This window comes from Larus michahellis, chromosome 1, assembly GCF_964199755.1.
Source record: "Larus michahellis chromosome 1, bLarMic1.1, whole genome shotgun sequence".
Lineage (NCBI taxonomy): Eukaryota > Metazoa > Chordata > Aves > Charadriiformes > Laridae > Larus > Larus michahellis.
Window position 1 is genome coordinate 74208930 of NC_133896.1, and position 14043 is coordinate 74222972.

The following is a 14043-nucleotide window of genomic DNA, read 5'->3' on the forward strand; positions in this document are numbered from 1 at the left end:
ACTCTGGAATCTACCCTTCTGTTTTCCCTCTTGTGAGAGAGTTAATCACGTGTGACGAGGAACCTAAACCCTTCATTTTTGCTGCCAGTGAAACTGGAAATACGTACAATTCAGTGTTTTGTCTCTACTTTCTCCATTGACAGCTAGAAAGAAGTGGTATTACAGCATTAGGAGAAAATATCCTTTGCTATTCTTTCCTGTTTCCCATGCATTGCTCCTGCAGGAATTGCAACAAATCACTTCCTCCCCGTTCAGCAACCGGGGGAAATTGTATACCCCAAATTTCAGTTGATTGATTCCATAGGCCAGAGGAAAGGCGTGTCATATCGTCTGATTTTTCCTGTTACAATGACAAATGCGCTTATCACTTTAACAAGGCCCAAAACTCCATTCAGGTTCCAGGGGCTCATTCCACGGGCCCCACAGATCACAACTTTAAAGTGATGCTCCCCTGGGATAGAGGGAAAGAGTCAGAGACAGCGTGATGCCGGGGGGAGGGGGAGCGGTTGTGGCACCGCATCAGGTTACATTCCTTCTTCCTCCAAAGCATTTCTCTGCGCCTCCAGGCGCGCCATTCTCCCCTCGCGGACAATGAGGGGAAGGGAGAACGAAGCGGGGGAGCCGGGGGCGGGCCGGCGGCACCCTTGAGCCTCCGTCCTTGGCTGGGATTGAGCGCGGCGGCCGCCGCCCCCCCAATGGCGCCGGGGAAGGCGCGGGAGGGGGCGGCGGGGGGCGGCCCGGCCCTGCCCGCTGGCCCGCCCCTTCCGCTGCGGAGCCCTCATTGCCCGAGCCCTGTTTGCTCGCGCCCCGCACGGCAGCGCACCTCTCCTCTCGCCGCTCTGAGCCTCGCCGGTGGGTACGGGGCGAGTGGAGCTGGCGGGATCCCCTCTCCGGGACGGGAGATGCTGCAGGGTCTCCCGGCCTTTCCCTTCCCTGACCCGGGCGGCTCGGTCCTGCCGGGCGCCTTCCCTCGGGGCCGAGCATCCCCGGGCGGCCGGATGGCGTGTGGGGCGGGGGGCGTCGGCGCGCGGTGGGTCCCAGCACCGCTGGGACGCGGGGGCCGGTGACCGGAGCCAGGCCGTGGCTCCTGAGGGAGGTTTGGGCGGGATGGCGGCAGGAACCCGCGGCGTGCTCCCCTGTGCCGGTCCCGGCCGCTCGCTGGGCTGCGGCTGGCGGGGCGGGGGCACACCGCCGGCCGCGGGAGGGAGGGAGGGAAGGAAGGATGTGCGGGTGGGCTGAGCGAAGGGAGCCGCGGGGCCGAGTGGAAACGAGCCGGGGAAATGGCATCAGGCTGACTGGTCCCCAACCGGGCCCTGGTTTCATGACCAGCCCCGCCGGGCGCTTGGTTCCCGCTCGCTTGCTTTGAACCAAACCTCCCTGTCTCTCCTTGCAGAACACCATGGCAACGCTGAAGGAGAAGCTGATCACCCCCATCGCCGCGGCAGCCACCGTCCCCAACAACAAGATAACCGTTGTGGGGGTTGGACAGGTTGGCATGGCCTGTGCCATCAGCATCCTCACAAAGGTACGGCTCAAGGACAACGTGCTGTTCGAGTTCCCGCTGCGGTTATGTCTCAGCGCCGCCTGTTTGTCTTAGCAGGTGGTGGGAGACTGGGTAGGTTAGTACAGGAATGAATCGCTTGCAGTTGGTGTAAGCAAGCAGTGACCTACACTGGTCATGCAAGGTTGACCTCCCCATTCAGTTTCTCTTTGTGCCATCACCTTTCCATCTGTGCTTAGCAATAAATCAGTCGTTCGGCAGAGTTATTTTGCCGGCTGCTGGGGAAATGTAGTGAAGCCCCTGCCAGACTTTTCTTTCTTTTTTTAATTTTCTTATTCTTCCACAACAAAGCTAGAGTTCACTTGGTGGGAGAGCTCTGCTGGGCAAAGAATGCAAACAGAGCAGGAATCCATGTGAAATATGGGATAGGAATCAGAACTATGCATGTTTGATTTTTACTCTTTTAATGCATATATGCTGTAGTAACTGAAAATACTGCAGTTCCCTTCCATGGGCTTTATTGTTCTTAAGCTCTTATTGCTTGGTTGTAAGGCTTTATTTTTCCAGAGGGGTTTTAGCTAGTTTAAAAATAGAGGGCTGGACTTAGAGGTTATTCTGACTTTTCCTGTTAGTGGTTTCAGGATTTTTTTGGCAAATCTCATTTTGTAGTTTTGAGCAAAGCAAAGGCTTATTATACAATAAGGATCTCTTGTACTTTGTGCTTTGTTTTTAGAGAATATTGTGAATGACTTAAACTTGATTCCTCTCATGCTGTTTTTGAAAAGACAAATGGGAGCTGCAGATTTTTTATTTTTTTTTTTTAAAAGAAGGTGCAAACAGATATGCCCTAGCCACTTGCAGGGGCAGATCTTAAATCAAGTAGCTTGCAGTGAGATAAAAAAAATCTTGCAGTTACTACTAAACTAGCTGTAACTTATTTGAAGATGATCCCTTCTCTACCTGGTACCTTGAGGATGCATATCTTAGAGTACTGGGGTTTTAAATATTAAACATTTTTTAAGGGTTTTGACTTGCTGATATTCATGAGGCAAGGAAAAAACTGTCAGACAGTAAGAAAGGGCCACAGTGAAACTAAGTACTGATGTGAAGGTAACAGTTTTTAAAACTATAGAACTAAAGAAGAAAGTCAATGGAAAACCAATGACAATTCATTGTGGGTATTTATATTTTTTAAGCGAATGTTTGCCTCTGTCTGAACTCATTTGTTCTTGAAGGAGTACTGTAACCTGTAAGGTTGGCAGTGAGGGAGCCAGGTGAAGCTACCATATGCTTCACTACAATCCAGCATTTGTCTGCTGCTCTAAGCAGGATCAAATTGTGCCTTCAGAAATCTAGGCACAAAGTTTTACTATTAATGAGTTGTATGCACCAAACCCAGAGTAAAAACTGATTTAAAATTTTTCAAGTTTGGATTATGGCATGATGGAGTTTATTTCAACCAGGCTTCTGCTCTCTTTTATTGTTTCACAAGTATAAGCTGCAGTAAAACACTTTCATAACAAAACTGTCTGATTCTTGTCACTGAATTAGGTGTGGCTTTGATTTGTGCATGATGGTTGGCTCCCAAGATGTCTTTTTTAAACCATGGCATAAAATTTTGTACTTAATTTCCAATACTTTAAGATGTACATGTGGTTGAATTTTAGATGTCTCTGGCTTTTATAAAACTAAACAGTGTGTTAATACTGATTTCAGTTTACTGGTGTATTTAATATATAAATTTGAATGACGCTAAAACTTTCACATTGGTTATTTTTAGCTCCCTCTCAGAAACAGGTCACCGATGTTGCCATACTGTTTTAGAAATGGAAACATCTCCACAGTCACAAGTCAGCTGCTTCCAGTGAGAATATTTAAAGCTGCATTTGGTGATTCTGTAGATTTCATTCCTGTGTGTGCTAATAGTGAGATGAATTCCTCTCTAGGCAACTCTGATGCAAATTCATGAAACTAGTCATTGGAGCTCTTCCAGGTGCTCTTGTATTTCAGTGAGAACCGGCTCCTTGAACCTGCTGACCCTGGTGACTATTGGTTGCAAGGTCTGGAGTGAGAAAGTCCCATATAATTAGACTGCCTATGTATACATTGATCCATAATCACACACATGCACACAGTCTTCTTTCAAATTCTGAATACGCTAACTTCTTAACACCAGTGACTTCAGTTAAGGACACTTTTTCATAATATTTAAATAACTGAGACTTTAACTTTACCCTGCAGACTCTTTCAAGAAAAGACCAAGTGCAGATACAGACTCTTAGGGTTTTTATTCAGCAGTTGATGAATTCAGCTGCGAAACAATGCAGAAAAGCAATAAACTCTTAACATGACTTTTAGAGTATGAAATGAAAAACTGAAATATGCCTGCCGTTAAATACATTTTCCCACAGAAAAAACAGTGCATGTTGTAGTTTAGTTGTAGTTTAGTTGTAGTTTAGTTGTAGTTTAGTTGTAGTTTAGTTGTAGTTTAGTTGTAGTTTAGTTGTAGTTTAGTTGTAGTTTAGTTGTAGTTTAGTTGTAGTTTAGTTGTAGTTTAGTTGTAGTTTAGTTGTAGTTTAGTTGTAGTTTAGTTGTAGTTTAGTTGTAGTTTAGTTGTAGTTTAGTTGTAGTTTAGTTGTAGTTTAGTTGTAGTTTAGTTGTAGTTTAGTTGTAGTTTAGTTGTAGTTTAGTTGTAGTTTAGTTGTAGTTTAGTTGTAGTTTAGTTGTAGTTTAGTTGTAGTTTAGTTGTAGTTTAGTTGTAGTTTAGTTGTAGTTTAGTTGTAGTTTAGTTGTAGTTTAGTTGTAGTTTAGTTGTAGTTTAGTTGTAGTTTAGTTGTAGTTTAGTTGTAGTTTAGTTGTAGTTTAGTTGTAGTTTAGTTGTAGTTTAGTTGTAGTTTAGTTGTAGTTTAGTTGTAGTTTAGTTGTAGTTTAGTTGTAGTTTAGTTGTAGTTTAGTTGTAGTTTAGTTGTAGTTTAGTTGTAGTTTAGTTGTAGTTTAGTTGTAGTTTAGTTGTAGTTTAGTATTAATATTTCCATGTGAAGTAATGAGTGTTAACTTCTTATATAAAAGTAAACAAAGAAGCTTGCTGGTAGTAATACATTTTCAGTAGCATAAATATGTGTTTACTTTTTTCAAATGGGATGTAGATACCTAGGAAAATAGAAGGAAGTAGTAGCTTGAATCTCAGTGTGATTTACTGAATGATAAGCCTTAAGTATAGTAGAATTTACAAGGGTAGTAAACGCTTCTGTCAAAAGGCAGTAAAACTTTGCATTACAGCAGAATGCCTTTTTCTTCCACCTCTGTATTTCCCTATTTTCCTGTTCTGAGACTATATGACGTCGTCTCCCAACTTAACCTGGCTGGACAATGAGCATATGTGGCTAAATCTGTTCCGCAAAGTAAATATAATGTAGTAGCTCTAGTAGAGAAAGTTAGGTGAAGACTCTGTTTTCTCTTGATACTATTTTTACTCTTGAGGAAAGTCTGTTCCCATTCTACTTCTTGTGAAATGAACTGGTTGAAGGAATGTTATCAGAGAACATTAATTTGATAATTATGCGGTGTGCTGTTAGTATTTAAGTATTTAAAATAAGCATATTTGCTGGATAGATTTAGGAAGTTTGTTATGACTCTGAAAGATGCAAGTTTTTTTCTTAAGTGCTTTACTAGCAAAGGGTTAGCTGTGCACTCAAACTCCCCACAAATAACACCTTATTTTTTTAGAGAGTCTGAGTTTTATGAACCTGTGCTGTAGTAGCCTCTGACTCTGTTACTGTGAGACACATCAGGACACTAAGACAGTGCTGTGCTACTGGTTTCCTTTGGAGAAGAGACGCTTTCAGATGTGTAACATGTCACTTGAAAATGTAACATAGCTTAACTCAGGGGGGACTTTAAAATGCAAGTTAACTGCTTCATTGTCTCCTTCAAATTTTGCTGTTTTCTTCAGGATCTTTGTGATGAGCTTGCTCTGGTTGACGTTTTGGAAGACAAACTAAAAGGAGAAATGATGGATCTACAGCATGGCAGCCTGTTCCTTCACACTCACAAGATTGTGGCAGGCAAAGGTGACCCTCAGTGTCTCTTGTTTAATACTGGTATTCTGTGAATTTCCTTAAGGGTGGAGCATTAGTTGTGTAATCTTAAAGAACTCTTAAAGCCTTGGCATTGAAAAGTTAAAGTGTATGAATAGGGCTGAGATTTCAGAAGAACACCGTAACAAGGGGTTAATGGTTTTAATGGTTAATGTCTCATGGTTTTTGGCTTTGAGTGTATGCATGGTGGGGAAGCTACCTATAATGCCTCTATGAACACAATGCTATTGAAATTAGTGATAAGTCTATTTAACATGTTCTGTACCTCTTCCCCCATGCTGTGTTGTAGACTATGCTGTCACAGCCAACTCCAGGATTGTGGTAGTAACTGCAGGAGTTCGTCAGCAAGAGGGTGAGAGTCGTCTCAACCTGGTTCAGAGGAACGTGAATGTCTTCAAACACATCATTCCTCAGATTGTTAAGCACAGTCCCAACTGCATCATCCTGGTGGTTTCCAACCCAGGTAAGGCAGTCTTATCCTAGAACACTTGTGAATTCTATTTGTTGGAGAACCAGTGTTTTGTTTTATCAGTCTTCTCAACTACAGATTGAATGTTGAAAACTAATACTTCTGTTTGTGTGGACATCTGCCATGTAGTTGCTAGCAGCAGAATACAAAGAAATATTCTGTACTTTGTGATGCTCTCTTTATTCAGAGCTTCTCATGGTGTCCGTACTTTAAAAGCATGCTTCACAGTAAATATGTCAGTTCTTTAAGGTCCTTTGGCTTAAGCAGTTAGGTACATTAAAATTTTCATCTCTAAAGGAGACCTCCATTTTGCTCTTGAAAGTTATGGTTTACAAACAATTTTTTTTGTGTCTGGATATGATATGGTGATTTTTTTTCTGGGGGGGGGATGAAGAATTTACCCTCTAGTCTTGGCTATATTTTCGGGAAAAAAATATCTGCATTATGAAGGCTATGGTGGGGGAAAGGTTAACTGTACTAGATCATAGAATCATAGAATATTCATTTAGATTATAACTGATTGTAATATATATATCTATATATTATATATAACTGAGAAAAGTGTTATAGCTGATTATACACATCTGTGTGCTCACTTGCAAGTATCTCTTTGTACTCATACAGCTGGGACACTTGGATGTGTAAAGCTGATATGCTTTGTAGGGTGTCTCTGTAGGGCTGTCTTTGCTTGAATCGACATCTGAGTAAAGCCCTTACTATAGAGCCCTGGCAATGAGGTAACACTGCTTCTGAAGGTATCTCGGCAGAGTCAAAGCAGTGCATGTAAAGCTAGTGACTCGGTGGTTGAGTAATTAGCTGTTAGACAATAACTACTACTGAATACTAGTTTCCTGAGCAAGTGGCTACTGCGCAAGTATAATAACTTATACCAATTTTAAACACTTATCCAAAAATCAAACTGAGTCAAAGATAAAATTGTTTTTGTTCTAGCAAGGGTGAATTCAAACCATAGACATTTCTGCAGTGGAGCAGGTGTAGGAGGAGAACTGCATGTTGCTTTTTCAGAATTATTTTTATACTGCTTTGTTTTGTCAATGTGTGGAATTTTGTCCACTGGTCTCGTATAGCAGAAGTTATTGTGAGCGCATTAGAAAGGACTTCGAGGGTGCCAGAGCGTCAGTGGTGTCTGCTGCCTGTGTGTTGGTGTGTGATCTGATGTCCTTCCCTGTTTAGCTTCCCTAGATCTGCCTGGGCTCTAGCTTAGACAGCACTGTCCGCAGCCTGGCCTGACTGGGAAGCCCTACTGTAGGCAAACGATGAGATTACAAAGCACAGCTCAAAGTTTAGGGGTGTCTTGGCACTTAACTTGAAAGCCAGACGGTCCAGACCAAATTTAGGTGTTCAGTAGAGAGGTACTCTGTAGTCTGTACAAACTACTGTGATCCTGGCAGGAACTGCCTCGACTGAAGCTGCAGGGAAACTATGCCTGTGAGCATGTTACTTGCAACAGCAAGGTGTTATATGTGTACACAAATACATTCCCTTCTGAGAATTGGCTGGCTTCTGGGAGTGCTGGAGCCATAATTATTGTGGTGTGTTTATTATTGTTACGTTGAGCTACATGTTAGACTTTTTTTTTCCTCCCTGCTCACAGCCTTCTCTGTCTGCCCCAACCTAGGTTTGTATTTTTTCTAAAACTGTATTTTTAGAGCCACCTGTAGTGAAAGCACAGAAGCATGGAGCTCATCTGGCTTTTCATGCTACAGAGATGGTGCAAAAAAACTGCTTAATGCACAAATCTGTTTAAGAAATGAACCTGAAATAGTTACCAACTAGAAACAGAGTATGTGAATTTCAAACATGTTTCATTTCCATTTGCTTCACCTCTTATTGTGATGATAAAGTAGAAGGTAACATTACTTCAGGAAATTGCTTGAATGTCTTAGCCATATGGAGAGTTCAGTCCCAATTCTGGATGCACTAGGGATTTAGCTGTGACAAAAAAGTGCCTCCAGCTTTAGCTAGCAGGATGCTAATCTCCAAAGACCTTCATCAGTTTTAGCTAGATGGGTCCTAAATTTCCAGCAGTCAGACCCCAAATAGTCAGACCTAAAATACTGTGACCAATGAGCCCAACTGTGTTTGGAGTCCTCCTGATTGCCTACAGCAAAGTAATTGTTGGAGCATTCTTCCTGGTGTATGTGAATTGTGTCACTCACTGTGCATGTTCTTCTTTTCAGTGGATATATTAACCTATGTCACATGGAAGCTGAGTGGCCTGCCAAAACACCGTGTGATTGGAAGTGGCTGCAATCTAGACACAGCAAGATTTCGCTATCTGATGTCTGAGAGACTTGGTATCCACCCAGCCAGCTGCCATGGCTGGATCTTGGGAGAACATGGTGATTCTAGTGGTAAGGAGCCCTTCTGACCTCCTTGGGAATAAGCAGGACTGTGTTAGAGGTTGAGGCCTAAGCGGTGTTGCCAAATTCTGAAAGAGCAGATGCAGCTTGACCTTGAGTAGTGAGCACTTTGCTGTATTTTTATGAAGGTCAGTGGTGAGACAAGTCCAGGAAATCTAGCTATGCATTTTTAATAGAAGTGTCTGTATGATTAAACCCTGAACTGAAAAGGCCAATTTTGTTAGCTTAAGTTGTGTTCTAAAGACAACAGCTTATACTTCTGTTTATCCTCAGTTTTTGTAGCGTCATAACATAGTCTGTAGCACAGTTCTCTGCTGAAAGCAACACTAGCTCTTGTTAGGTTAACAGCAGAGCTTGTTGCAAGTAGTAAAAATAGCTAGCAATCCAGATTCAGGCTAACAAAATTATCCCTTACCTTATTTTGTAACTTTTGTCCATGCTATTTAAGAGAAGATAGATTTAAAACACTGTGAAATCAAAGAAGCTTATTTGTCTTAGTTCAGTCCCATGTGATGCAGCAGAACACCTGTGTAGATTGGTACTGCTCTATATTTTAGTGATGTGTATTTTTAAGGGAGCCATCTTTTCAAAGTACAATGTCTGATCAACAACTGTGTTTATGGAAGGCAGGCCTACTCTGTAGTGGAGGCAGAGGTTGGATGAGCATACGCAGAGCTCATCTTGCTTTGGTGTTACAGCTGCTTTTGCTTTGAAGGAGCTGAGAAACTTCCTTGTTAATTCACAGGAACAGAGAATGAGTCTGCCCGTAAGCTTCCAATATGAAGGGACACGTGCAAATTCCTCTTCTGGTAGTCTTAAGTTTGCATATTGCTATCCTGTTATTCAGGGAAATAAGAGTAGAATTCTTGAAGGCTAACCCTACTACCGAGTAGTGGGACAGCAAATACATACTTGCTGCAATTTTGGAGTACAATTAGTGTTAAAAGGCTGAACAGCTAAGATGTGCCTTTTTGCTAGACTTGGAGGTTTCTGACTTCAAAAGTAGCTGTCTACACCTTTCAAGGACTGAAAGTTCTGTTGTTCATGTGCTGCAACTGATTTGTTAAAATGTCAGTACTAAAATAGTCTCATATTTGAACCCCCAAGTTCTCAGAAATAACTGTATCACAGAATGGTAAGGGTTGGAAGGGACCTCTGGAGACCATCTAGTCCAACCCCCCTGCAGGGTCACCTAAAGCAGGTTACACAGGAACATGTCCAGGTGGGTTTTGAATGTCTCCAGAGACGGAGACTCCACCACCTCACTGGGCAGCCCATTCCAATGCTCTGTCATTCTCAAAGTAAAGTTCCTCCTTCATGTTTAGATGGAGCTTCCCATGTTCAAGTTTGTGGCTGTTACCTCCTGTCCTGTCACTGGGCACCACTGAAAAGAGCCTGGCCCCATCCTCCTGACACCCATCCCTTAAGTATTTATAAGCGTTGATAAGATTCCCCCCTCAGTCATCTTTTTTTTCCAGACTAAAAAGACCCAAATCCCTCAGCCTTTCTTAATAAGAGAGATGTTCTGGTCCCATAATTATCTTCATAGACCTGCTGTAGTCACTGTAGTGAAATGAAAACTTAAAATGTGTCCCAAACATTATTGTTTCCTATGCAATTATCTTAGACAGGAAAAGTGGAGGGGGAGCTGCTAATGGCTACTGAAACTTAAGTCCTTTCTCTGTTACAGTGGCTGTTTGGAGCGGAGTTAATGTGGCAGGCGTTTCTCTCCAGGAGCTGAATCCTGCCATGGGAACTGACAAAGATGGTGAGAACTGGAAGGAAGTCCACAAGCAAGTGGTTGAAAGGTACAGTGCCTTGAGGAATGAGGTGGATATTTGTGAGGCCAAAAAAAGCTAGTCTGCCTCCTTGTCACTGCCTCTCCGCTCTACTGCCGCTTTCATGCCCTTTTATTTAGAGGACTGCCTGAGTAAGTGCAACTGCTGGTTTAAACACAGAAACGCAGGATTTCAGTTGGTAAGCTTTACGATCCTGCAGCGAGACAAGCTATTCCATAACATATCCGCGGCAGTGCTTAGAGCCCTGTGCACTTGTTTTCTCACAAATAGCTGCTGAAATGCTTAACTTTGTTCAAAGGACACAACAAAAGGTGGTATGTTTCTGTGAGCAGAGTGGTGGAGTTGATTTGGGCAAAACTTTGTTCATTGATTTCGTAAAACTTGTCTAGAGGTAACTATTCATGTTGCTAAATCACTTGTCTCACTTGTGAAATAAGGACCATACTAGTATAGGGCTTCTTTATTACATATGGTATGGTGTAGGCTTAGTGCTTTATCCTTTTAATACTGAAATATGTCACTCTCTTTGTTTTAATTACTAAACTTACAATGTGTCACAGGTGTTTCAGATTTTTTTTAAATGGGAAACACTCACTCATCTAAGACTTGTCATTCTCACAGTATCTTGAAGACTTCTTAACACAACTGTATTTCAATATTTCCTTAGTGCCTATGAGGTAATCAAACTTAAGGGATACACAAACTGGGCTATTGGCCTTAGTGTTGCTGACCTCTGTGAGACCATGCTGAAGAACTTGTGCCGCGTTCATTCAGTCTCAACACTGGTAAAGGTAAGGAGTGGTGGCTAATTGGATGCTCTAGTTCATTTTGTTGTTACGGAAAAGCTATTTAGTCTCAAGTAGCAATGTCCTGAACAAAGGAAGCTTTGTAAAATACTACTTTGAATTTAAAATGGGAGCTTTGAATTTTGTCCACTATTTGCTATATATATAAGTGAGGGGTTTGGAGGGTTTTTTCCCTGAAATCTCCATCTCAGCATTGCCAACCACTTGGTCTAAAACAGCTCTGTACTTTTCATTTTCTCAAATACATTGTGACTGAGAACTTTCTGCATGTTGCAAAATAATTGCCTTGAGCTCTGCTCTCAGAAGGCTTCCTGCTGTAGAAATTAAAAGCAGATCCGGTGTGATAGGTTCTTGTCTGATCTCTTTTCTTTGTGGCAGGGCATGTATGGTGTTGAGAATGATGTCTTCTTGAGCCTTCCTGCTGTCTTAAATTCCTCTGGATTGACAAGTGTTATTAACCAAAAGCTGAAGGATGATGAGGTGGCTCAGCTGAAGAAGAGCGCAGATACACTGTGGAACATCCAGAAAGACCTCAAAGATCTCTAACTCATGAGTGTTAGATTCCAGCAACAGAAAAACAGCATGTTGTGTGCGAATACACATCCTTATGGTTAACATTTAATGCTCTTCCAGACTGAGCTTTGTCCACAGTAGCTATACTTTTGCTTGCTGTAACGCACAGGCCTTATGAACAAATAAAGCAACTTTCAAGCATGTTTTGTTGTCCTAGTGACTTGCTTTCAGTATTTAAAGTATCCAGGTTACTCTAGCCTTCTCCTTTAATGATTGCCACAGACCACATGGAAGTGTAGACACAGATAGCCTTTTAAAAGGTTAGAAACAAGGTAGTAATCAACTGTGGTGGCATTTCCCTAATACAACCTTACTGGAAGCCTTTTCTCTATGACTTAGTTTCAATCCAGGTGCTGACTAAATGTAGTTCATTCCTAGAGTTGCTTCTGCTACAGTTAAGTCTTATTGTTTCCTGACAGGTAGAGGAATTAGAATGGGGATTTGCCACAGGACACCTGCCCAAAACATGCCAGCATTAAGAGTCTGTATGCCACTGCTCCAAAAAAAGGGTCCTGTAGATCCTTCTCTCTCCTGGATTCAACTCTTTGCCTGTTATTGGTGTCTACTTTTCATAATGTTTAGCAAGAAGAAACAAGATTTTTTTTTTCTATTTTTGATTACCAAAACCCAAGGTTTTTAAGAGACTGGAGTCCCATGGTAATCTTCATAAAACAAGTCAAACTGGGTTATTAATTTCAGCATGATTGTTTCACAAGAGCTTATATACTTGAGGGGGAGGACAGATATTAAAAAAAATACCCCAGGGTTTTATTTCTGAATTGCTTACACTTTTGGAGTAGATATAACCATAAAATAGCCAGCACTTGCTTGGAATGCCTGGAACTGCTCCACCTAAATCTCCAGGTGACAAACAATACCAAAGCCATCTATCTTGTATCACCATGCAGAGGCCTGCAAGTCTTGTTTCATAACAAATGAAGAGACTAAGTTGGAGCAATTTAAAGGCCTTTTCTAGCTCTGCTAAAGTGCTTTGAGTTGTGGGCTAAAGCACTTTTTGCAAGCAAGTAGCTTGATTTTTGTAGCTCCTTTTCAAAAGATTGTGCGAGTCCTGTCGTATTGCAAGAGAACTCCTATCCTGTGAGTCAGTCAGTACCGTGTAGTTAGTGAAAGATTACGCGTGGCACACTGGTGACAGCATTATTTACTAAGGGTATCCCAGGGAGACCTTGGGAGATGTTTTATTCTCAACTGCAGGCTAAATGTCAGGCTTCTTTACTGATAGGAGAAGGAATGTTATAGTCTGCTTTTGTAACTTGTGGAGATCTTACTGGAAGCCCTTCCACACCTGTGTAGCTTAAGTTCCTGCTAATAGCTGTTCATGATCAGCTTTGCACAGTTCCTTCTTGCCTTTGTTCTTGGTTAGTGGAGTAATTCAAAATTATGTTGTGGGACATAATCTTGCAGGATGCTTGAGACTGATGTGCATGAAAAGGCATCAGTTGTCTTAGAGGACAGGGAGCAGGCCCTTTTCCCCTTTGATAGTGAATCTTGGCTTTTAAAGGTCACTCCACCTACATTGAAACTGGGTTTCTCCCTGATTGCATCAGTATACATGCCTCACCCACTAAGTGTAGGGTCATACTTTGTTTTGTGGCCAGCAAACTGAGACTCAAAGTAGGTTGGGACATAGAGTTATAGAATGATTATAGTTGGAATGGACCTTAAAGATCACTTATTTCCAACCCTCCCTGCTCTGGGCAGGGACACCTCCCACTAGACCAGGCTGCTCAAAGTCCCATCCAGCCTGGCCTTTGAAAACTTCCAGGGATGGGGCGTCCACAGCTTCTCTAGACAGCCTGTTCCAGTGCCTCACCACCCTCACAGTAAAGAATTTCTTCCTAATATCTAATCTAAATCTCCCCTCTTTCCATTTAAAACTGTTACTCCTCGTCCTATCCCTACACTCGTCCTTCCCCATCTTTCCTGTAGGCCCCCTTTAGGTACTGGAAGGCCACCATAAGGTCTCCCTGGAGCCTTCTCTTCTCCCAACTCTCTCAGCCTGTCCTCATTGCAGAGGCGCTCCAGCCCTCTCATCATCTTCGTGGCCCTCCTCTGGCCTCTCTCCAACATGTCCATGTCCTTCTTATGTTGGGGGCTCCAGAGTTGGAAATAAAAGCTCATACACACCGTCCTACGCTACAAAGAAACCCGCTGACATTTCTGCCCGTGAAGTCCGACAGCGCCTCCCCCTGCCACCATGCCGGGCGGTGCGAGGGAAGGCCGCGGCCTGACATGGCGGCCGTCCGGCGGCGCCCCCTGGCGGCCGTCGGGCAGCAGAGGGGCCCGGCGGGAGGGTCGGCGGGGCGGGCAGCAGCCCCCCTGCACCGTGAGGCGGATTATGGGCTACCCGCCACTGCTGTCCCATGTAAAACGCCTACTTTTAGGGTGTATTC

The 14043-nt window shown here is 42.9% G+C and overlaps 1 protein-coding gene across 1 annotated transcript; it reads left to right on the forward strand.

Moving 5' to 3' along the window:
* Window positions 1–712: 712 nt before the first annotated feature.
* Window positions 713–11772, forward strand: LDHB (lactate dehydrogenase B). Its single transcript, XM_074586921.1, has 8 exons — window positions 713–852; window positions 1394–1525; window positions 5454–5571; window positions 5888–6061; window positions 8269–8442; window positions 10142–10259; window positions 10918–11041; window positions 11435–11772. The coding sequence occupies exons 2-8, from the start codon at window positions 1400–1402 to the stop codon at window positions 11600–11602; spliced, it is 1002 nt and encodes a 333-aa protein (XP_074443022.1). The 5' UTR covers window positions 713–852; window positions 1394–1399; the 3' UTR covers window positions 11603–11772.
* The last annotated feature ends 2271 nt before the right edge of the window (window positions 11773–14043 follow it).

Bases quoted from the DNA above. Each gene is read 5' to 3' on its own strand.
- LDHB (XM_074586921.1), top strand. From the start codon at position 1,400: ATGGCAACGCTGAAGGAGAAGCTGATCACCCCCATCGCCGCGGCAGCC. The intron at 8,443-10,141 runs GTAAGGAGCCCT...TCTCTGTTACAG, and splicing joins AGAACATGGTGATTCTAGTG to TGGCTGTTTGGAGCGGAGTT. The intron at 11,042-11,434 runs GTAAGGAGTGGT...TCTTTGTGGCAG, and splicing joins CAGTCTCAACACTGGTAAAG to GGCATGTATGGTGTTGAGAA.